General features: G+C 45.7%; 1 protein-coding gene across 10 annotated transcripts in view; it reads right to left on the reverse strand.

The window, feature by feature from the left end:
• The window catches only part of LOC128872573 (prolyl 4-hydroxylase subunit alpha-1-like), a 175621-nt gene that overhangs the window by 100292 nt on the left and 50984 nt on the right, over positions 1-24345 (reverse strand). For 4 of the 10 annotated variants that reach the window (XM_054115415.1, XM_054115420.1, XM_054115413.1 and 1 more), the window contains exon 1: positions 4999-5249. The exons of the other annotated variants lie outside the window; for them this stretch is intronic. In XM_054115415.1, coding sequence (XP_053971390.1) covers positions 4999-5014 — 16 coding nt within the window. In that variant the 5' untranslated portion in view covers positions 5015-5249. Of the gene's footprint in view, positions 1-4998; positions 5250-24345 lie in introns of those variants that run through there. 10 annotated transcript variants of the gene reach the window in all.

Consider the following 24345-nt stretch of genomic DNA (forward strand, 5'->3'; position numbering starts at 1 on the left):
AACCCGTTCGATAATTTTAAAAAACTGCCACGGTTGGAAAATGAGCAACTTTATGGGATGATTTATAGGAACAAGGGTGCAATCCATCGTCGAAATGGTAAAAGGTTTCCGTTCGCATTCGCGGCATTGTTTCGTCGACCGAGCCAGTCGCGAATCGTCGAGTAATTTTAGAAATTGAGCAATCTTGATAATCCCTCGACACCTGCTAAGAACTGGCCCGATTACACGGTCAATAAACCGAAAGAACAAAGGATTTCGAAAGCCCATCGCGACGGGATATAAATAGACAGCCGATATACCTGGTCTCACCTGGGAATTTCAGGTTTCAAAGTACATTTTTCAAACTCGCAGCCTGCGTTTGAATAACGCTACGTGTACCGTTCAACTGTAGGGTGTTAATTATATCGCGTAGGGAAGGGGATCGGTCACTGGCGCGTCGCGTCGGTGTAACCATCGTTAGGTCGCAAGAAATTGGCCCATTCAAGGTCACTTGCCCAACCATACATCACTCCAGACATACCTCCCATTCTCACGCTTGTCCGACACTGTATCGTATACTATCGCGGAGTGATAATACATATTCGGAACAATTACGGACACCGTATGTAGGCAATTCGAGAGCATAAATCACACGCAACGCAGACGTAACGCCGCGAATAATACTGGCAAAAATGTAACTCGTTAACCCAGCCTACTTGTACGAGTACATACGCGTACATATAGGAGGAGAGGAAAGCAGAATAAGAAAGTTTATTTGAATTGCTGACAGGGGTTCGATTTAACGAGAATGCCTGTATTTTGGTCTCGGAGGGTCGAAATTCACGGGCACCTTGCAAGGAGCTGCACGGTGAGAGAAATGAAAGGAATAAGGGAAGTCGAGGGAGCGACACGCGAGCGAGAACTAAACGTAGCCCACCGGTATGGTATGCGTCGGCGTCGCGACGAACGCGCCTGTTGGACGAACGACGTCGACGACTCGGTAGACTCGAGCGGATGAGTCGAGGAAGGGGTGAAACAGAGTGAAAAGGGGGTGTTCCCGGGAAAGAGAGAAAAGAGGAAAAAAGGGGGGTAGAAGGGGTGGCGTGTGCGAGGTGGCAGAGGAGAAAGAGAAATAAAATGGCAGGGTAAGCAAGGTCTCCGCGAGGATAAGAGAGCAAAGTGGCGGAGTTCAGTAGCTCGTTTCAGCCCGTATCGTCGGGTTTAACATAAAAGAAAACGGCCTTAACTGCGTCGAACGACTCTCTCTCGCCCCGTGTCTCGAGAATTTCGAAACAATTTCGAATAAAAGGGCGCTCGAGTGAACAATTGGCAGCGAACGTCGAGTCATAGAGGTCTCCGCGCCATCTCCGTGGTCTTGGAATTCATTTTCATTCACCGGATCCTTAACGACACCCCCTCGAAATGCCAGTCGCGGAAACATCCAGCGAATCAACCGCAGCCTAGTTCGATACGATGAATTTTCATGACTCGGCTAATCGATTCGATCGCACGGTTACGTACAACTTTCAAATTGATTTCGGGAATTCGATCGTTTAGAAAACTAATAGAACCAATCGTTGTTACGAGTCTGAAAACGGAGCTCGATGCACGGTCGTTATCGGTTACCGTTGCTTTTGCATCGAATCAATCTTGTTATAAAACAAAGCATATTTAAAAAGAAATAGTAGCTATTAACACATTGTTGACTTACAGGATTCACTTTTCTGACCTCGTTCATTTTCCTCGTTCATAAATTGGTCCACGCGTCGCGTTTCTAGGAAGCTTTCCGTACCATTTCCATTAAAGACAAAACTCCACCTGTTCCCGAAGAAAACATTGCAACTCTTGTGAAAAACTTTCGACGTTCCGGACCAAAGTACTACGCCGCGCAACAACACAATCGCAGAGTCGTTCGTTCGAGTGACTTTATCGTTGGGCAAGTTTCGAGAATCCAACTTTCAGAAAGACAAGCCCACCTGAGATCGCAAACGTTCGTCCAGCTGTGCTTGCATCGCGCGTGCCTTTTCATAACGAACAGCATAGAGCATCGTCGATGCAATTTACGGTCGATTGTATCATGCCACCCACGAACGCGTCGCCCGCACTTTCTTCTTCGATGTTGATATCGTTCCGGAATATCGTCCAAGGTTAACCGCCTCTCGACGATCGGAACTCTTGAAAAGATATCTATATCTCTAGTTGCTTCGAAGCATCTGTCAGAATTCCTGACGGATCCGCTCTGAAAACCAAACAATTTCCAGGACCTCTCCTCGACGAGGTTCGCAATCCACCAATTTCTTTTTACACGTGCAACGAACGACACTATTCTAGACATTCCGCTCCAGAAGCGACCAAGTAAACGAGATTGTTCCTCGTCTCCAAGGCTGGTTCTCCATTCGGAGAGTCCTCCAACGAATTGCATCCTTACGCTCGTAACCTCCCTCCTTCTCTGCTCTTGGGTACACTGATTTTTCTTTACATTTATTTTTTCGAAAATACAATACACCTTTGCAAAAATGTTCCAAGCTAGTCACGATAAACTCCGAAATACACGAAAATGCTATTCCTTCGTATTTCAACACGACGATTTCAAGTTGACAGTCCCTTCGAGATTTCATCGGAGAGCCATTGAACGCGAGGTCGAGGCTTCTCGAAAGCATTCTTCGTATCGCTAACGCGCAAACATTCTAGTAGCACCTAACGAAATTTACGACTCGTAAATTTCTCGGGTAACGACGCCGTCACGGCCGACGAAATTCACTCTATAAAAGCCGAGCAACGACTTGATACAATACAATGAACGCGCGAGCATCGGATCGGTGCCGGTGCCGGTGCCGGTGTCGATAGCGACGCGCATCAACGGGCTCGTCGGCAAACGACTCGACGACATTCCAAAAGTGACGTAACAACGCGAGTGCAGGACACTCGTCCGTAAGACTTTCGCGAAACCGATTTTTCCGATTAGAGCTTTCTTTTGATCCGTGGCACGCTTCATCTCTTCATATTTTACGTTAACAGATTTTACTCCTTGCGTTCCACGAACCTATCGACTCGGAGTAAATCCCTAATTTCCACGCGTGAACTCTGATGGGATAACACCACTGTGATGGGTTAAACAAATTAAAAGCTGGCAAGGCCAGCATATGAACTCGGCATATAACCCATTTCTTTCTAACTGTCGCAATTTTCTCAAAAATCAAATATACACATAGTTCAATGTATCCTTAATAACATGACATTTTACTTAATCAAAAAATAATTAATGAATTCAAGGAAAAAATTGGTGTACCCTCTAAAAACTTTCAACGCAGGATCGAAGAGATTATTGTTGGATTTGTTTCACCTAAGATCACGAGTCCTATAACGCTATATTCTTTTATGGAAAATAAACTTTTGCACGGATCGAGTAGTTTTGAGAGTGGACTATTGCTCGAAACCTGTTCGGTTGGGCAGACTCCGAAACTGTTTTGAAAGAAAACAAGGCATGAGACGTTATCGGGTGCACGGGTCCATGAACACCGGCCAAGAATAAAAAAAAAAAAAAACACCAGCGACCGAGGTCCAAGTCCGAGGGTAAAGCGGGTTCCTTCAATCGTTCGTGGGAGTCAACGACACCGCGCGAGGAAACGTTTCACGACCTTAATAGGATGACGCCTACTCAAAACTTCTCGTGATATAAGAATCTAATTATCCGCAGTCTGGCTGGACATCAATTTCTCGCTCCAACAATTTCACAACTCGCGAAAAGTATTTGCGAAACGTAACGAGCTTCCGAGAATTTAGAAACGAGCGAATCCAAAGTTCCCGAGAATCGGGAGATCGGGGAGAAGTTGGGGCGAATTGAAAAATCGATTCGACCGAGCCAAAATAATCGAAGAATCGCGAGAATAAAGCGCGACATGTTTAAAAGACCAAAGAATCGAACCAGAGAAACTGACCAACCATAATCAAGAGTGATTATCGATTCACTTTTTTCATCTTTCTTTAATTTCAATTACACACCGGTTCCTTTTATTTTTCGTACTAATCGCGTACAGTCAGTCCTATTAATCTAAGTCTATACAAGACATTTGTCTACATTAAGCGACGGGTACGACGTTTAGAAATAAATGTTTCGTTATAAATATACACATATGCAAAGTTTATTCTAGCAGATATTTATAATGAAAAATTTCTTTGGAATCGTCGAACCTATCGCTTAATTTAATAGACATAGAGGATACGACTACTTATTGGAAATGGAATGACTAATGGTATATTCGCGCGTGGCAAGTTTTACCGCGGAATATGTTCGAAATTCCTCACGAAAAACGTGTTTGCGTTAAGGGACCTACAAACATATCCTAGGCTATCGAAAATACATCAACGGAATCTGCGTAACCCAGTCGGGGCTCCATATTTTAAGACGCGTCACCGATGATGCTGCCTAAAAACGCGGCTCGAGCAAGAGTGTGTATGTATAGAGCAGAGTGCAGCCGCGTGTTCTGGCCCTGTTGAACGCCGCGTCGTGCTATATCATCGGTAGGGAAGTCGGCAACGAACGTTGAAATACGTGGGATGTATCTCGCATGACGGTACGCAATGACACAACGCAATTGCCATTCCGGCTGTCATCGGGACAGAAGCATCCAACGAGTTACAACGCGCTCCGAATCGTCCAACCACCGAATTTCTTCCAGACCACGCGTGCTCCGATTCGACACGTTACCTACGGAGACTCGCGATTCGCTAATTTATTTAGTTTTTTGTAGTTTCAACAGGAAACTCGGTTAACGCGCGTATATGTAGTACCTCGTACTCGTTTGACACACATCGAGCATAGGTCGCGTTTGCTCGTTTCGTCCAAAGGAACTCGTGACTGCGTGTCCTGGTTTGCGGCTGGTTCGTCCGCGTCGAATACAACCGATCCAACATTTTCGCTGGAACGACCGCCGCGGCGTGATATCGCGTTTCGCGGTAAAAATAGTTACGCGCTTTAACGAGACGGTCGTAACGCGAGAAATGTAAATGCTGACTCACCGGAAGTTTTCTTCATCCAACGACCTTCCTGTGCCTGTCACGTAGCTCACGTTCCACGAGCCAGTAAAATATTTCAAATTCAAACACAGGCCAACGTGCTCCAAATAACACTATACGAGCACTCCGCGATAGATAGCCACGCGGTTCGTGACGTGTGTTGTTCAAGTGAAACGAAAGCGGTGGGAAAACGTTCGATAACCCCGCACGGCACGAGATCCGACAGCCGACTGACTTCACACGGATGCTGCGGCAAACGTGTTGCCACGAGTCCCCTGCCACACGACTCTCGTATCCCCACCGCTACCCTTGCGCCGCGCCGCCGCCGCCGCCGCCACCGCCACCGCCACCGCCGCCGTCTCACTCCTGACCCGCGCATCACGACTCGCATCCTCTCTCTTTGCCATTCTGCTTTCTGCACGTGCGAGCTGCATTCGACTCGATGCGATTCGAGTATTATCAAACCTGAATACTCGACGTTACGTGCATTTTAACTGTTCGCACTCCGAGCAATTAGGCTATACGGTGGCCAGTCGACACCGAGCAGATTTCTCTGACGAGCTTCCAAGTCTGACGAATGCGTTAAACTAAAGCTGGCTAGGCAGTCGAGGGCCATAATTGGACAAAAATTGACAGTTGCCTCCGGTACGATATTCATTTTTTTTTCCTTTTTATAATAACATATTTATAACAAAAAAGTCATTTGGTAATATCAAAGCTATTATTTAATTTAGTCAAATTTCTTCGATAGAGATAGAGGGTACGAATATTATAATATCTGCTGTTTTTAGTAAAATAGATGCTGTTTAGAATCGTGAATAAAATAGGCGTTTCTCGTCCCGCTTACTTTTTCACCTCACAGGTACAAATAACGAATTACCATGCTAGGACGAAACGAGGAAACTTTATACCGAATAAAACACAATAATAGAGTTTCCGAGTCTTATACTTTCAGAAATACAATATTACCCTGTAACACCTTGAACTTTGCACTCCGTAGAGAAAGTTCCAAGGATCAATGAGAAAGGTTTGCAGTTTCCAGAGAATCGGATTCTGGGTAAATGCGAGTACCATCGAACGGGTTTATTTTCTTTTACGCGATGCAAAGGACGGGGTTAAAATTTAAGGGCGCGTAACCTGATCAATTTCCGTGAGAAGCGGAATAAAAAATGGTACCCTAAGACTGAAGATCGCGGCAGGAAGAACACAACAATCATAACTGTAGTCGTAAAACGTAGGAGGAACATGGCTGATCAAATTTTTATCGCGGCCGTGGAAGTTTGCATTTCACGGGACAGAGGGCTTCGAGAGAACATCCTGGTATAGTCTTCGCACAGTAATAAAAAGAATTAATCGCGATCATAGGAAGAAACGTTAATCGAACAAATATGCGCATCGATCTAGCGTAACTCGTACGCCTACTCGATAAACGCGACTAATGTGACGTTAAATTAAAAATTAAAAATCAGCCGTATCTTGCAGCGTCGGATACCACGTACGCTAACCGTAAAGTCACCCGCGGAAAAAACTGTAACGAGTAAACCAACCGCTGTTATAGCTACAGCTTCTCCGCTCTTCGACCTCTGGAATAGTCTACGAGTAGAATTTTTGATACTTGAAAGGGTTTAGGAAAGTTTATGCTAATGCAGCGGAGCAAACAGGATGCCAGTGCCACGAGTGCAAGTGCGCAACGCGACAGGTGCTATACGGGGCTGTACGTAACGAGCGAGAAGGAGTGAAACCACTCGCGGGACTTGCGAGACCAGCGAAAGAGGAAAGAAGGACTAGCGCGAGCGAAATGAAACGAATCGGTAACAGAGACGTTTACGGTGGCGCATGGAAAAGTAAACCGCCACGGAGGAAACTATTATGAAAACGGGCGGGACGGGGAACAAAAAAAAAAAAAGAAAGAAAAAGAAAAAGAATGAAACGATTACGAGGAGAATGAGGCGTCGCGAAAAGCGCGGTGAAACGAGTCGGACGAAGAAGAGGACGCGAAGGGTGTTCGCGTGACGCCTGATGAGAGAAAAACGTACGAGTGGGAAATCCAGCATGGCTAAGTGGAAGAGCGAGAAGGAAAGGACGAGTGGATACATGTCGAAAGACTAAAATATAATATCGGTTTTTGTCTGGAAAGTCCATGCCGATTTTTGGTAGGTGGTACAGGTCCGAATATATCGGAATAATTAAAAACGAATAACACGTGTACATCCCTTAAAATATGGACAAGTTGTGGAACAAACTGGTGGCTATGTAATTCTATAAATGTATGTTTGTGTGATAGCAATGTTATATGCTATCACGTATTGTTATAGTAATATTCCCGTTAGATCTTTCGTGGCTTAATGGTAATGATACGGAGTATGCTCGCTAGGGGACCTCTGACCTAACCCAATAATATTTGGATTCGGTTGGGGTAGGGGTTTGCAAACTAAAATGTTCCTTCCGTCGGAGTTGGCTGGGCCTACAGGGACTCTCGAGTGTCGGGGAGAGTGACGGCATTTCAGGACTCTAATCTGGTTCGATGTCGCGAGAAGCAAAATGACGCGGTATTCGCATGGATTTGTCGATGAGATGTTTCGGTATAAACTTATCCAGAAACCAAAATTATTGTGTCGTCTGTGCGAAAGGGTAAAGAGGTAAACACAAATACATTTGGTCAAACTTCTTCGATAGACATAGAGACGAATATTTATATATCCCTTAGAAACTCGATTATTCTTGGCAATGGGAAAGTTAACCGTCGCTGTTTGATAGTTCCTAGCTCGAAAGAAACGAAAATCCGAAGATCTCTCCCGGTTATTTTTCCATTCCTGGGAAACGTGTAAAAATATTGGCGTATGCGGACGTCGCTTAATTCATTTTGCTGCAATATCGCCGGGCGGGCCTGGATTTCCGTTGGAACCCGCCAAAGGAGCACAAAGATAGAGCGAGACTGGTATCTGCAACGTCGACCACGACCACGACGACGAAGACGTCGACGACGGTAGAGAACGACTTGCGGCAGAGTTCCGCGAAGAAACTTTAATTTCTTACGAGTTCGCCAAAGTCTTCCCAGCCGCGGCGCCGCGCCGTCCTTACCACCTGCCGGGGGAAAATGCAGACGAAACCGAAAAGTTTCTACGAGTCGATGCATACATATAAACGGCCGTATATGTATATACGCGCGGCGCGTGTATCGAGTGGCCAACGAGTGTCGAGCGGACGCGGAATTAGCGAGCGAACACTAGAGAAAAGTACGCAAATAGGAGAGAAACGGAGAGATGCAGGAGAAAAAAAACGCCAGTCGCTTAACGGAAAGTTCTTGGCAAAGGGACTCTTTGTTGCTAATCTTTCGAAACGTACACCCTCCGCCGAGTTTGTTAAGCTTCGGCACCGTTTTCTCTGCCGCGCGCCGCCATCGTGTATTTGCGATTTTATCGACCCGGATGAACGCAAAAGTATCGGTTAAGCCCCCTAACTAACGCGGTTTTTACGGTTGGCCGTGGAACGATACGAGTGGTAATTGTACGCGGATGTTCATTTGGGGTAGGATTTTCGTTTAACCCGTTGCTATTCGATGTATTTATTTCTACCTCCTTAGGCGAGCTGCGTTTGTTACAAGATACTTATTCGTATATTTACATGTATAGTAGCGAGGTAATCTTGCATTACTTCATAGAGATCTCGGTTTTGCGTTCGGGATCTCGCTTCCAATTCGAGATCTCGTCTCGAAATTCCGAGATGAGACGAGATCGTCACGTCTCGCTTCCAATTCGAGATCCCGCCCAGCTCTACTTACTAACGCTCTTTAATACTGTTTTTGTACAATTCTTCGAGGAAATCCAAGCTACGCTCGATCGTGGCAAACAACGTCCGTTAAAATTTATTTGCACCAATGTATACGATCTACACCGTTACTGTACATGTAAATAAAGTTTCGTGATGTTCGCAACCAAGGACTCTCGGTTTTCGCGTACAGCGAGTATTTTCAGGCCCGTTTTCCTGCGACTACAGCAGCACCGCGATGCAAATCGCGACGGGTTGGTACGTATCCGATGGAAGGGAGACTGACACGCGACGGTTCCGCGAATCAAACGATTCAAGGAGAGGTCGGGAGTGAATTAAGACCGTAAAGTTGTAGAAACGATTTCCTATGAATCTCAATGAGACGTTGGGCATAAAAGAGCGGTAAATATGCATAAATGTGAGAACACTTGGCGCAGCGAGAACGCGTGTCCGCCTCGGCCGGGGTAACGGAGTGGAAACGGGATTAGCGAACGGAACACCAGCCGCTCTGTCTTGCTCGTGTTTAATGAAACGTCTGCGATAAAAAGTGGGAGATTATGGTTGTACTTAGCCGCGCGGCCAGCCACGATAATTGCAGTGTCGCGGCAGCGGGCATAGCCCGCGCTCCTGGAACAGAAACGAACGGGCAAAGACGGGAAATGATTAAGTTCCTCGTAGCATGGCACGCCGAGATTAAGGACTCTGTTAGTCCGTTTAATGCTTAGCGAAAATACAAATAATGCTCTGCTATCTCTAAGCGTGCGTACAAAGCGCAAAGTAACTCCTCGTTGAGAGACCGACCTTCGGCCCCATAAAACTACCTGCACTCTATGGCTGCTTTCCAATTGCTTAAGGCGATATTCTAGTCTAGACCATCAATTTTTACTTGTTTTTCATTTTATTTTTACTTGTTTTTCATTTTTTTTTTTCATTTTTTTTTTTTTTTTTTTTTAAATGTTAATCTATAAGGAATTTTATTAAAGGGTTTTGTACACGTACATTTACACCCTAAGCAGCGTCGCCGCATCTTTCCTTGCATCCTCCGTCATCGGCACGCAACGCGCGTCTAATTATCGCTAATTACACGTCTCCGCGAACGTTTCGCTAAGCCGGCCGAGCTTTCCCTTTTGGCCACTGTTAATAATCGTGAATTACCGGTAATAAATTAAAGCTCGGCTTAATTACGGGCTCGCGTGTCACAGCCGCGTCGCGCTATACAAGTTCGAGGCCGAGGCCGCGACCGAGGGAACGCGGAAAAGAGAGGAACGAGCCAGTGGAGTTTGGAAAAACGAAGGAAGCGTCGTGTGTAGGTGTCTCTCCGCGTGCGTGACAGACCGGGAACGGTGGTTGGGGTGAAATAAACCGTCGGACGGGAGCGCTGAAACGTTGTTTGCACGAGCTTTTTTCATCCGACAGGATTAATGCGTAAACCGAGTACCTTATAAAGAAGAGGTGGACTGTCCAGGTGACAAATCGTCGGTGGGCCCGACGTTGATTCAACGGAACACACCTTTTTCTGCACTCTGGATGCCCCCGTGAGCGTCGCTCTCCAGAAGAGAAATCGTCCACGGAACGACGGAAGAATTAACGAGGATAATCGATGGGGAAATTGAATTTCTGCTCCCGTAATTTATTCCTCTTTTTCTCTTTCGTCATCCGTAATTCGTTTCTTTCTCATCCCGCCGCGCCGATCGTTGTTGCGGCCAGTTTCAAATCGTGAGACGGGAAATTGGTCTGTTAGGACTGTTAGTCGTCGCGTAATCGACCGGTATCACGATTCGACACGAATCTTGAACAAATATCGATCGCTAGACGCGATCTACTACAGCTACGAGGTACGTTCGTCGACACGAATTTTATAACGAATTATTTAACCGAGCATTTCTGTCGTAACGCTCCGTATCGCATATTCGATGATGAATATTTTACCGACGCGGTAAATGACGTTGCATTAATAATCGCGAACACCTTTGTTTAACGGTAATATTCCGCGGTATGATTCGCGATAAATGTTTCCGCGGTCATTCTTCGATCGTACGGTGTAAAATAAATAACTCGGTAATGATATTTCTGCTCTGCGAGCGCGAGACCGAGAGCACCTCTGCCGATATTCTGGAATAAATATTTCGGTAATAACCGTTCTCGTTTCGATATTAATATCGCTCTGCCGACGCGTTCGGTGTAAACCTTTCGATAACGACACTTTTTCTATCTAACGAACTTTTACTTTTAATATTCCCGCCTAGGAATATTTCTACGGTGACAAACACGGGACGAAATTTGATCTTTGCGTTCGACGTTTCTCGGTGTATCTCGTTTCTCGCGAGAAGAAACGGTTCCATCCCGTATTCGATGCGCTCCCTCGGGAAACACGAACGCGAAATATGCCACTGTCAAGTACAATATTAAGCCAGTGTGCATCGATCCGACGAGTCTGCGATTCCGGCGCGTTCTCGTCAAAGTCTCCCCGGTGCTATCGCGTTTTCCACAATTTTGCACCTTTCATCCCGCGCACACATTCTCCAATTCTCGCTGATACCGCTCGATTTCACGGCGACGCGTACACGACAACCACCAACTCGTACCTTTCATCTAAATACCGGCCGACGGAAATGCAAAACAGTCTAGACCGATACGGTTCTTCATCCTCCGGAATAAAGACGCAAGATAAACGACAGCCCCGACCCTATTCAACGATCCGACTCTTCGATACGACGCGACGCGACGCGACGCACCGATGCGTAGTCCCGACCGTTTACCAAAGTTGACGAATCCTTGAATAGAGACGCGATAGCTGCGAACCAGGCGAATCCTACAGCGTTATTCTTTCTTGATCCTCGACACATTAAGGACGGCTGATGAGATCAAGATGAGATAGTCTGACAATGAGAATAGAGAAAGGTGTGGTCACGCATTTCTAGGACCCGGCGACCAATCATAAGTGTTAATCATAAAAACTGACAACAAACTCACTCTCACGACCTTGTTTGCCCTGCGACGCCGACGGATCGATCGCACCAAGAAATTTGCGTTACACTCGAATCGAGGGACGTTTATTTCCGTAGTAGGCCGTGGAACAATGAACGGTTGTTAAACGGATCTTGCCGCGGGCTATCCAACGTCGAAGCGACGTGCATACACGTTGGCTCGTTGACGTATACGTACGTCGTCGGTGTACACGACGGGTCCCAACCGCTACGTGCTTCCGTAATCAGATGCAGCAACGTGCTGCATTCAATTAGCTCGAACGGGCAATAGATTCGGCAGCGTAAGGAAGATCGGAGGCGGGTGCTTAATTTACATGGTGGCTCGCGACCGAGGAAAGGTGGGCTGCGAAAAATTATGCTCTTCCGCGGTAACGAGACCTTCTGGAATTCGAACGAGTAGTATAAGTAGGTAGAAATAATCCCAGAGTTTAAAGAAACGTTGGAATTGGCAACGAGACTAGCTCCCGAAGTAACAGGGATATAAAGGCATCGTTCTTGGCGAAATGCATTCGTTTTTTGAGTAGTTTGACAGTTGACACGGTCGCGCTACCATGTCCCGCAGACGGCAGTCATTTTCGAGTATCGCACTCCGGAAGGAAGACTCGGCGAACCGCGAGCCTAACAATCAAACTCGGACGGATGATGAATTTTCCGACGAATGAAATTTTCATGCCAGGAAACAATGTAACCGCGCACCTATAATATGCTACGCGTAAAGTTATCCGACGCCTACAAGAGAGAATTTCATTTGGTACATGCCGCGAGTGGGAAAACTTACCTTGAAAATTAATGAACCGCAACCGCGACTTGAATTCCGCAAACAAAAATTTCTCATCGCTGCTGGCTATTACCTTTTCATCGCGAACTTTACGACCGTCTACGCCAATGTTTTCACGTTTCCAGTATCGCTTTTGGCGAAACGGTCGAAAGAATAATATTTCTCGATTCGTCTTTTGCGACTTGGTCGTTTCGATATTACGTCGGCCCCCCCGTGGAACTCGAGCAACTATGGAACGTTCGTTCCCCGTTTCGAACATGAAATTTAACGTAAACAAAATTTTTTAAATTCAAAACTCATCGAAATAAAATACGGGCGAGCCTGTCATAACGTCCCGTTTCGATTCGGAGGATGAATAACTACGTTTCCCACGCAAGCCTGCGTTTTTCCTGCTTTCCGCGACATGAAATCGATGTATCGTCCGCGCAGGGAACAAAAAATAATTTTCGCAGATGCGAAGATCGTCGAGGAGAATACTTGGTTCAATCAGTTGGCAGTTTTCGTTGTTTACGCTGGTCGAAGGAAAGGAAACTGCAACGAAACGTATCCCGCAGCTGGTGGATCGCGCAACCAATTTTCACAAAAGTGTGACTGCGTTGAGAACTAATTGCGCGCCGCGAAATAACTCTCGCGTTTCTCGGCCCGGGTCATTCGAGACCGGTCGCATATTAACGCGAACCTCGGCCGTTAAATTTTTATGACGATCGTTAACGACACCTCGTGAACGGTTACGATGTCTCCTGTCGCGGTAATTTCTCGGAGATAATAAGTTTTTTATTCTGTCGGAATCTGTTTGCCACATTTTGCACGCGCCCCGGGTGTAACGCAGACGAGCAACTACATTCGTAGTAAATACGTAACAGTAGACGCGTACGAACAAGTTTGTCGACGCATAGCTTCAGGGTTTTGCGATGCAGGTAAACCGATGAGCGCAAACGTGTAAGTCTTGCCTATACGATTTAAGGCGATTTACTCGACGCGGACTAGTCGTGCGCGATATACCTAAGCCCCGAAGTGTTTTAGGGGTGTCGTACTACGCGACAACTACGTTATTAACTACGTTATTTCCGCTTTTTTTTTTTCTGGATCATCAAATTACATATTACATATTACATATTACAGAAAGAAAAGATTTCTGCTTGAACAAAAATATACATGTCGAATCGAGTAACCTCCTCGTTTTCGAGTTAAAATTGCAACGACAACAAAATTACACGGATTTGCATTAATGGGCTTTCGAGTGATACTCGAAATTAAAATACCGCTTGGCCTCGAGCTTAATGGCGGGATATTAAAAAACAGAAATACAACACGAAACAAGCAGAGGAAATAAAGGCTAGGGTACCGGTATCCATCGGCGAAGCTCGCGGTCCTCCATTATAACGCCATTATTGCGCGGGATTAATTAAAATCCGAGGAAATCCCCTTGTGGCTGATACGGCCGCCTTCCGTGGGAAATTCGATGCGGAATCTTCGTTTAATGAACTAACCATTATCGAGCGGGCAAGACGAGAGAACCGGCCGGCCATTATCATCCCATCATTGACAGCTATTTGCTATCCCGCGCATGATTATTCATCGTTCCGGTAACGACGCGGCTCCCACCTTTGTCCACTTTGATTTATCTTTGATCGATTCGCTGCCGGACCCGAGAAAGATAATAATTTATCGCGGAAAAGAACGCGACCCGTTCGCGTATCGACAGCTTTCCGCGTGAAATATTCTTCCTCGATGTAAATTAAGGCTAACCACTCGATCCTGGATTTGCTTGGTATTCGTAACGAGAGAAGAAATTTCGCGATCGTAGGCTAGCTGCTCGAGTAAACCGACCGATAGTCCAACTTGGACTCGTCGAGAAAATAGTTAGCCGTAGCTTCGTGACTACTCGATGTATTCACCCTTATCGTCTCATCTCTTATCGGTTCCATCATCCAATTCCAAACCCGTTGCTCTCCGAGATCTTCGTTCGTGATTTCTAACACGGTGCTAAGGTTCCCAACTTTATCGTTACTTCGCCATTCTATTTCGTTACGTGTTTCTAATTTTCCGTTACGACGAAAACAAACTTGAACTGCGATAATAACCATCGAGATGACGATCTACAGTGAGATCCGTTGTAACGGGACACAATCAAGTGCAGCCGTACCCGACCGACAAATTTTTCAGCCCGTTTTCGTTTCGTCCGTACCAGCAGTTACCAAACACCCTGTATACTATGTAATCGAGTGGAGAATTAGCGTTGGTATCGGACAGCTTGAAGATACCGTGAATAAATGGGATCGAGATGCGTGAGAGTAGCGTCCGAGATGACCCGCAGGTAACCAACGATGATATTCAGCTCCGACCGCGGCCCAATGAGTCGCGGTAACGAGTTCGAGTGTGTACCAGGCTTAAGAGTGTCGAGGGAGATGAGGTGGCCGGTTAATGAGGAGACTACATCGCGAATCGTGCACCCCGGTAAATGAAGATAAGCTTAAATCGGCTACCGTCAGCCGTTGCTTGCAGTCTAGAACGGTATCCACTCGCTATCCATCCTGGCGCGTTTCTATACACACCGGTCCGACGCGACGCAACGCGACGCGACGATGGTACATTGTTGTACAACTCGGGCAACCGGCTGTTTCCAAGGGTGGGTGGTGTAGCTCCTCGAGGCGGTTCAGCTCATTGTTGGATTCCTGACGGAATTGCGACGGGATTTGCATTATCTTCCATTAGAGAAGACTCCGTTTCAACGGAGATTATAATAATCCTGCGGAGCGAGATACGGGGGAGCGGTTGCTTTCGAATGGAGAACGCAAAGACTCGTGTTTCTCTTTGGGTTCGTCGCGCATTAGACTGTCCTTTTATCCCAATTTATTTCCGTAGATTACAATTTCTCAATTTCTCGATAAACACGGTGTAACTTGGGCCTAGGCGCGTCGCGCGTCCCACTCGATAACAGGCGACTGCGGAAGAATGCGTTCCCAATTGCGAATTTTTACCGCAGGTATGAATTTATTTCGAATACGCGCGCTACGAATATCCCATGAAACGTCAACTTCTCTCGTAAAATTTAAATAAATACTCGTTACTGAATTTAAATATTAAATTGCACATCTGTCGTTTCATCGTTTATTGCAAATTCCTGTGAAATTTATTGCATTTCACCGATATACCTGTACACAGCCGAGATGCACCGAGTCGAACGAATAATTATGTAGAGTCTCGAGCGGAAAATCGATGAAATTTTGCTCGTTTATTCGAGCATGTGAAATAATTATTCGGTAGCTGTTCGGTTCTTGCTTAGATATTTGCAAACCCAGACGTCTGGTATTCTCGTGGCGATTATTATCGTTTAGTCGCGGACCATTACGTTACGTTTACCACATTTTATCTTTCGTTGCGTGGTCCCAGCGGAAACCGCGGATCCCAGCAGAATGTTCGTTGCTGTTTGCGCGTAGATCTAGCAAAGACGCAGACAAACGACACCGTTATGAAAAGGAAAGAAACCAGTGGTAGTTTCGTCTGTAACTGCAAACGGCATCAGCCTCGAGGGCTTGTCCTCGAGTTTTGACATTACCTCTGATGGTGCGATTTTTCTGAACGCGCATTCGGAACGATTATACGTAAATGAAAGGATACCCTCCGCCAACCGCTATACTTTGCGCCGGCAGCTTTTACGAGAACCTTTGAAACGTTGCGAACAAGAAGCCCGCAAGAAAGTACGACGACATAATTTTTTCTTTGACGGGGCCAGCTTCGCAAATGCATCCTGACGAATAATTCGATGAAAGCAGATCAAGGAGCTAATATTACCTCGGAAATACATTGAACGAGAGAAAGAAAGTCGAGTGCGCTCGTAGAGTATCGATTTCGCGTAATTTTATTAACAAGCAACTTAAAGCGAGGATTTCATAGTACACGCAGTTCCATCATTCTCATCTGCTATTCCATTTTACCTCGGTGCTCGAGCTTATTGTTCGAGCCGCTTCTGAGTTACTGCTTCGATTTAATTGAAGCTTCTCCGAACGCCACGGGAAGAAAAAAAAATCTGGCCATCGATGGCACGGGGACCGATCGATCAAATCCAAATCAATTACGGTGTTTCGCTTTGATCTACGTTTCTCCCTATTCGAGCTGTGTTCGTGGAAAATATACGTCGCTCGACGTCTGAAAATCTGAAATTTACGTCGACGAATTTTCCTTTTTCTTCTTTTCTTTCTTTTTTTATATCGATACAAAAATCTGCAAGAATTCACAGAAAGGTACTTGGTGGGGTACTATAATAGAAAAAAATGTCAGCCAATGAAAAACGGTCGGGTCCAAAAGTGGTCGAAATGGTTCGGGAGTACGATTATTTATGGGACCGACTATATCTAGAATCACGAGCTAGGTTCTTGCTCTGCGATCCTAATATCCTAATGGCTGCCATCTGCGATAACGAGACAAAGTAGTAGAGCACTATGTGGAAGGAGTCTCCGTGTGGTCGTCTTAATCGAATTCTGAACACCGCAGGATGGCGTTTTCTTCTTTTGGACGATAACCCTCGTCGACCGCCATAATTATTTACGGTCAGCGGGAGACTTACAAGTTTACATGACATTCGATCCACGTAGATTTTGTTCTCCTTATTATTATTTGCTGCTTCTTCTTGCTGTTTCTTTTTCTTTTTAGCCTGTATTTAGACCGTTTTTGGACCACTTCCTCTGGTACTCGAAAAATACAGTGACTTTTTATAGGATACCGTCGATTTCGATAAAGAGGCTTTCCGTGTCTCGTTTTCCAGCAAGTCAGTCACGCTACCTAGGTTAACCAGAAATCGGTGTTTGCAAACTTCCGGCTCCCTGGCTCAGCTCCCGAGTCTTTCCGCGAGAATGCTATTTTCACGAGGCTACCGGTGCTGCTGCTGCTGCTGCTTTGTTGCCATCCAAGGGACACGGGATTCGCCTTTATTCATGCAAAGTGGCCCTCTGGTAAATCCTCTGAAAGTTGGGGATCCCGTTCGCGGGAAGACGCGCTCGTTTCTCGACTGTCGCGCGATGCACGGTCGTCTAGTCCAGTACCTCGCGTACAAGGCCGATCCTTTGACAAAGGAGAGGTCGACGGTTGCAGACGCCGATTTCAATGAAATTGCTGCGGGTATGGCTGGTCTGTATACGCGAAAATCGCGTACACGATATTAACTTTACGCGATCGTAAACTTCCAAGACGAGGGAGGTCCAAGTTTGTAAACTTCCGGCTGGTCGGCACATGCTTGTAAGTGGACCGTTTTAGCAACAACGAGCAGCGTGCCGTAACGGCTGCATGTTATCTATTTGACCAAAGTTTAAATCCCAATAGAACAGAACTTTATTTACTTTGTTAACTATTTTCCGCGATAACGCTCGTAGGTAGCACCTAGCCTTGCCTTGCCTAGAGTACCCGCACTCCGATGAGAAAAAGTTTGAAATGTACGTTTACCACCGCTGACCCTATCCTTGTAAGAAGCTCTCCTGGCGTCTGGTGTGTCATCCCCGATGCAAAAAGTCCGAGAGACGAGGAGTGCGACGCCGACGCGGCTACTCGCTCGAGTTCTTCCCAACGCCGACGCCGACGCCGACGCGACGACACGTATGCGCGGGCGGCCGTATATTGTTCGGCATTGTGGTGCACAACAATGAGGCGATACGGGAACGCGAAATCCTCTGGAAACTCTGCGTGCATTCGTTAGCGGGTCGCGAATTGCAGTCTCGGTCTCTCGCCTGCCACCCCCGTCTCCGAGACATTCTTCCAGTAACCCTGGCCGCCAAATACAAGCTGTCTCGAGTGAAACGCGTGCCAGAAACAATATTCTAACGTTTGAAATTCAACAATCGCGCGAAATTTACATTCTCGGCTCGATTAATTTCTCCAAGATAACTTTCAATAAACTTCTATCGTAATATTTCCAGGATAAAAATGAAATGATGATACGGTGCGGCGCGGCGCGGCGCGGCGCAGAGTTAATCGCAAAATTACATAAACGTTCGTAGAATCGATTACCATGTTCGCATAAATCGTGGGTAATTCCGGTATCGCGCGGCGTCGACGTTGGTTGCTTAGTTCTTCGAATAAACTTGTTGGTTGATGCAATGAATCGATACCGATTCACCGTTTACGCGGACTTGCTGCAGGAAAATGCATTAAATCAGCATTCCCGGATTACACAAGTAGATGCTTCGTCTACTTGGCGACGTTAATTACCGTTACACAATGGGGCTTCCAACGTTTCGATTTAATTAAGAGATGGGTCCCAGCGAAAGAAAGTTGGAAAGCAATCGTAACGAATCTCGATCTCGGAATCGTCTTGACATTCAAAGCGAGAAATAGAGTGTACCTACTGGACGTTGAATTTGATTCGATTCATTGACGAGATTATACCTGTTGGTACCTACTAATACAAGTACAGTATAAAATCACATACAGGATAAAATAGAATCGTAGATTTGCGGTGACAGAGTACAGTCTCTCCGAATGTTTAATTCGTGGACATTAAATTAGTATCCCTTTGCACGGAAAAATTAATTTTCACGTTGACGATTCGATCGCATCTCTCTTTTACTATTCAGGAAAATTGCAGAAAAATGTTATAGAAGAGAAAATTAAATGTCGCGGTATTTTAGTTTCGGAAAATGTTTCAAAGCAATTAACGTTTTTCTATAAGTCGGTTTAACGAAATAGAGTTGTTGTTCGAGTAGAAATTTGTGAAAAATAATATCCAAAAGTCCTCGTTACATCGAGCTTTGGACAAACAAATGGACGAATGAATATTACGTTTGACACTACGTATAATTAGAAGTTGTAGCAGAGGGTAACCATTAAAGGGATACTAATGTAACCGTTGCATTCACGGTGAAAGCTAAAAAAAGCCGTGAAATAGGCACGAGGAGCTTTCATAGCGCGGATTTTCATAATACATTTGCCTGCTAATCCGCTTTACGGACACGTTCCCTGGATACGTTCGCCGCGCCGGTCGGGGTAAGCTTTTTCAAAACGAAAGAGGACGGTTTGTCGTGCGTTTTCAGTTGACGAGAGGAATTTGCAAACTGAATCCACGGCGCGGCGGCGCGGCGGCGCGACAACCTCGGGAATAATTTTTCAGCAAAGTATTACGTGGATCCGGCGCGTAATCTATGCGCGCGAGGAAATTGCTTGTCCTCGTTGGTCGTTGCTCGATTTCCCCCTCGCGAGAACCATTCAGTCAAGAGAACCCTCCAGCGTCTTCCTCTTGGCACCTCTTTCTCTTCCCTCGAGAAGGGATCGCACGGGCACGCGTTTCCTTCTCTATTTTCACACTACGGAGACACGAGGATTCGATTACAGCTTCTTTCGGGAAGGCACGGCGAGCTCTTTTCAAGTTTCGAGCGGTTCGAGCTTTTCAAAAGAGACTCGTTGCCTTTCAAACGAATCGTTAATCCCATGCTTCGAGTTCTTTTTTCTTCTGCGACACTAGAGCGCAATTACGACCACCTCCCCCTCCTCTTTTTACTCCGAGTTCGGAACTAACTCCATCGGTGTCACCGTACGACATTGATTTTAAGTAAACTTTCCTGCGAAGAATGCGGATTCGTTGTCCTCGTCTCTTTAAAATATCCTCGATATTATAGTTCTAAATACGAGGAAAACGACGCGTTGGACGACTAGCGCGATTCGCAATCGCTTGTTTATATTCGCGCAAGACCGAGCCGGTCGAATGTTTGCACCGATAAATTTCACTGTGTTTATTTTGCCGTAAGCAGCACGCCTGTTGTTCCGTCCATTGGGATAGGGGAGCGTTCGCAGCACCGGGCAAATTTCCGTGGTACGCGAAAATTATGCAACGAAACTGCGGGTTGCACTGGTTTCGATGTACTTTGGCACTTAGCAGCCACGAATAAACCACGAGGAACGAGTAACGACCCACGCAGCTGCTAAAGCGACCGACATGAGTAAGAGCCCGTGCTTTAACCCTCCTCCTCGACCTCTCAGCCGCCTTCTCGCGTCTTGTAATGCTGCACTTTTCAAGTTGCACTTGAAAATATACCGACGAACGGACCCGCGCCGGAAGTCGATTCCAACTGCTTTTACTTCTTACGCCAGGAATTTCGTGTCGCGTCGTCTCAATCTTCGTTGCTTCGCTACACGACGATGGTTACGTGAATTTTAACGCGTCTCTTCTTCTCGCCGTGCCGCGCCGCGCCGCGCCGCGCCGTCATATTTCTTTTTACACGAAGCCAAGAATTCAGTTTGAAACGGGATTTTCCATGACGTAACTTAAGCGGTGCCGCGGGAAACTTTAACACGATCTTTGAATCGTAATGGTCCAAAGAACGCGACACTCTGTGCGCGTTTCACGATTCACAGCTCGACTTCCTAAACAGTCGTTTCGTCGATCTTTTTATTGAAAAATATTTCTACGGAGAAATTTCATTGGAAACACACCAAACACGGTATTTCTGTTCCTCTTTTCTTTTTCTTGTGTCTTCATTAATATACACAGTTTAATAAAAAGTGTCTGTCGAGTGTAATTTATTGATCCAAGATCCAACCACGTTTTCCTAACTTGAAAAACCGCGAGGTGTAGAAAGTACCTTATACAAAGGGAAACGTAAAATAGACGGAATTTCCCGACTGGAGATGCGTCAATAATTATCGAGGATGAGTATCGACATCGACGGCCTTTGACTCGCCGCCGCCGCCGCCGCCGCCGCGCGCCACGTCGATCTCTCATCTGCTGACGAGTGGCTTTATTTTAACTTGGTTTACGTAACGCTAAAGGGGGGAAATGTCGGGGAGAATATGTTTTTGGTAATTCCTGGAAAATAGGTTGCGGAGATATTCGGCTGGGACGATCACGATTAACCTACATTATCCTCTTCGGCACGTCCGCTATCGGCGTCGCAATTGGAAACTATAATCTTATTCGGTTCGAATCGGTCCAATTTCTTCTTAAGCCCTCTCTCGTCGATCCAGCCTGATTTCGGTTGCAACTCGTGTCACGAACAGTTGAGCATTTTTTAATGATATTATATTCGGTGAATAGAAGTTTGAAGGCAACTCCGATCCATATACGAGTTAGCAAACCCGACTCGACGATGCTCCCCAAAAACTATTACCGTGTTCCCTCTCGTTGCATTTGATATCAAAGGATTTTCGTACGTATCAGACTTCCTTTCAAAGGTTAGTTTGCGCGAGCTTTGGAAAGTTTGCCGGTTATCAGACCACCGGCAACCACCTTTGAATTTGCATGCATCACCGTGGAAGACACTCTCGATAATTTGTCGCTCGACCAAACAATTAAATTACTTTCGCTCGAAAAGTCCAACGCGCCTTATTTAACCACTCCGATCGTTGGCATAAATTTCAAATGCTCCCAAAGTACGCATGGGAATCTCGATATGTTCCACCGCGAGAATTGTTCCTTTCCCGGGTGGCATGGCGGCGTGTATCGTACGCAGAAGATTTAAAACCTTTTTAGTCCTTTTCTACGTCCCATCCGTTCGTTCTCGTAAGATAAGAAAGTCGAGTTCGTGAGTCCGGAAACACGCTGGTAGAATTCCTCTCCGGTACAACGGAGATGTCGTATTTTCGTAGCTCGAGAGTGCCGTGGCACGAGCCTCGAAAAATCCGACATTTGAAATTTATGCGACTATGTATTCGCGGCTTACTACGCCGCACCGCACCGCACCGCACCGCGCCGCGCCGCGAGAGAATGGCAACGCGTTGCGCAAACTTACGCGACCTCACGCGCGTCGAAAAGGTTGACGGTCCAAGTGTTTCTAGACACACGGTGCTGCCTTCTATTTGTCGAGCGGGGAAAAAAAGTGGCAGAGGAGCATCGAAGGTCAACGGATCGCGGACCGATCGGCGAGCTGTAACCTCTGCTTTCGGTTGTTTATATTATACCGCATGGAGCTACGTTTTTTTTCGTCCATATTGCATTTATCCTGTACTTTTTTCTTTTTTACATAATATCTTTAATCCTTATTATCTTAATCTTTTTTTTTTCAACGTATATCCTTAACGATAAGCACATTGTTTTTGATTTATGTTTTCCTACTCTTTTTCAAAGTTGTTTTCTCGTATAAATGTATGCATGTACCGAGAATATCCCGTAAGGAGTTTAATAGCTTTAATAAAAAAAAAAAAGAAAGAAAACTATTAATCGAATATGAACAGAAAATTAGTTTTACATCGATGTATTTGGAAAAATGAATAATTGAGGTTTTTAACAATCGATACGATGGAGCATAAAGAAAAAGTCTTGCACACTTGAAACTTTTATCGTTTTGCAATAATAATATAGATTATAGACCGTCGTCGAACATTCTCCCCTACGCGTTTCGACGAGTTTGTAGCGAAATAATTGAAATTGTTCGAGCAAAGCCGAAAACGGGTATCGTTTAGAGCTTTATTTTATACGATATCTCCGTCGAAAGTTATCCGGGCTCGGCGCGAGGCCGCGTTCGTTCGTTGAGGAAATGTTGTCGGGCACGGGCAGCCGTAGAGAGGAACAATCGAGAGAATTTTCCGCGAGACTGCATCATTTTCCAAAGTGTCAGGAGAAAGGAGAAACATTCCCGCGATAAAGAAACCGCGGCGCGATATATTTCCTTTGGGAGCAACGGTTCCGAAGCCCGATTGCCGCGGACATTTGTTACGGTCAGTTACTCTCGACGAGCACCAGCCAACGCGCGTCCCCGAGGAATACGTTGCCTCCGTCTCGGGGAAAGATATTTAACGACCGTTGCATTTTTCAATGTGTCATCATCGACAAATTAATTTACCAGAGAAGTGCTCTCCGGCCGTTCCTGGACCGTTTTCTTCCCCGAGACCCGCCAGTGACGTCGCTGCGCGCTAGGCTGTGTGCAACAATCGTTCGCGGTCCTGACGGTTATAAATGGACCAAACTCAAGAGTAATTGACTGGAAATAACTCAAGAAATTACTCGAGTATCGATAAAACTCGTTATGCCGGCCGTTTCTTTTCGACTAATCCACGGAAACGTCATGGAACGTACCGGAAACGAAAGTAATTCTGTGAGTAGGGGAACCATTAATTTTCGTAGCTGAATATTTCACAATTATTTTGATAAGAATAGCTTTTTTTAGATTTATCCGAGGTATATTAGCAAGCAAAGTGGTGTAACCTAACCCCTTAAGGCAAATCGATGGGTCGCGAGAGTTTAAAATTGTTAGCGTTAGTTTCGCGAGGCTTAAGAATATCGCGGTTATAAACGAACTCGCGATTAAAGCAGCGCGAGTCTTATCGCGGCTATTTTCCTTTTTTACTGCTTCGCTCGATTCTAGATCGCAAAGCGGCCCGAAATGAAAGAATTGTTGCGCGAGTTGACGCAATTTGAATCGCGAAACGTTTATTGGCGCGTAGAATCCGCGGAGAGACGGACGCTCGTTACGGAACGGTTACTTTTGATGAGCGAAAAAAGTAATCCCCGGGTATTTCTGCCGTTTTATAGAGGGACCAGCCAGCTCTTTTACACCCCTCTTTGGAAGTTATAAGCTCTTATTTGCCGCCGTTTTAATATCGGCCGCTTAGACGCGGACCTCTCGCTTCCGTTGATTTAGGGATACTTAAAAACTCGTGCAAATAAAACTAATTGCGCATTATTAAAGCGATGTCGACCATTTCCAAGGTTCTCTCTCGAAGAATATCTACCTTCCGACGTTTGGAATCATTGGAAAAACGAAACTAGTATCACGGATTTAAAAAAAGAAACGATATCGGTATTACAAGTAAGTTGATCGTGTATTTTAAAGTTTCAACCATTTATTGTGGGCTCCTTTCAGAATGTCATAAGCTATATGAAAAAAAAAAAGAAAG

The sequence above is a fragment of the Hylaeus volcanicus genome, chromosome 2, assembly GCF_026283585.1.
Source record: "Hylaeus volcanicus isolate JK05 chromosome 2, UHH_iyHylVolc1.0_haploid, whole genome shotgun sequence".
Lineage (NCBI taxonomy): Eukaryota > Metazoa > Arthropoda > Insecta > Hymenoptera > Colletidae > Hylaeus > Hylaeus volcanicus.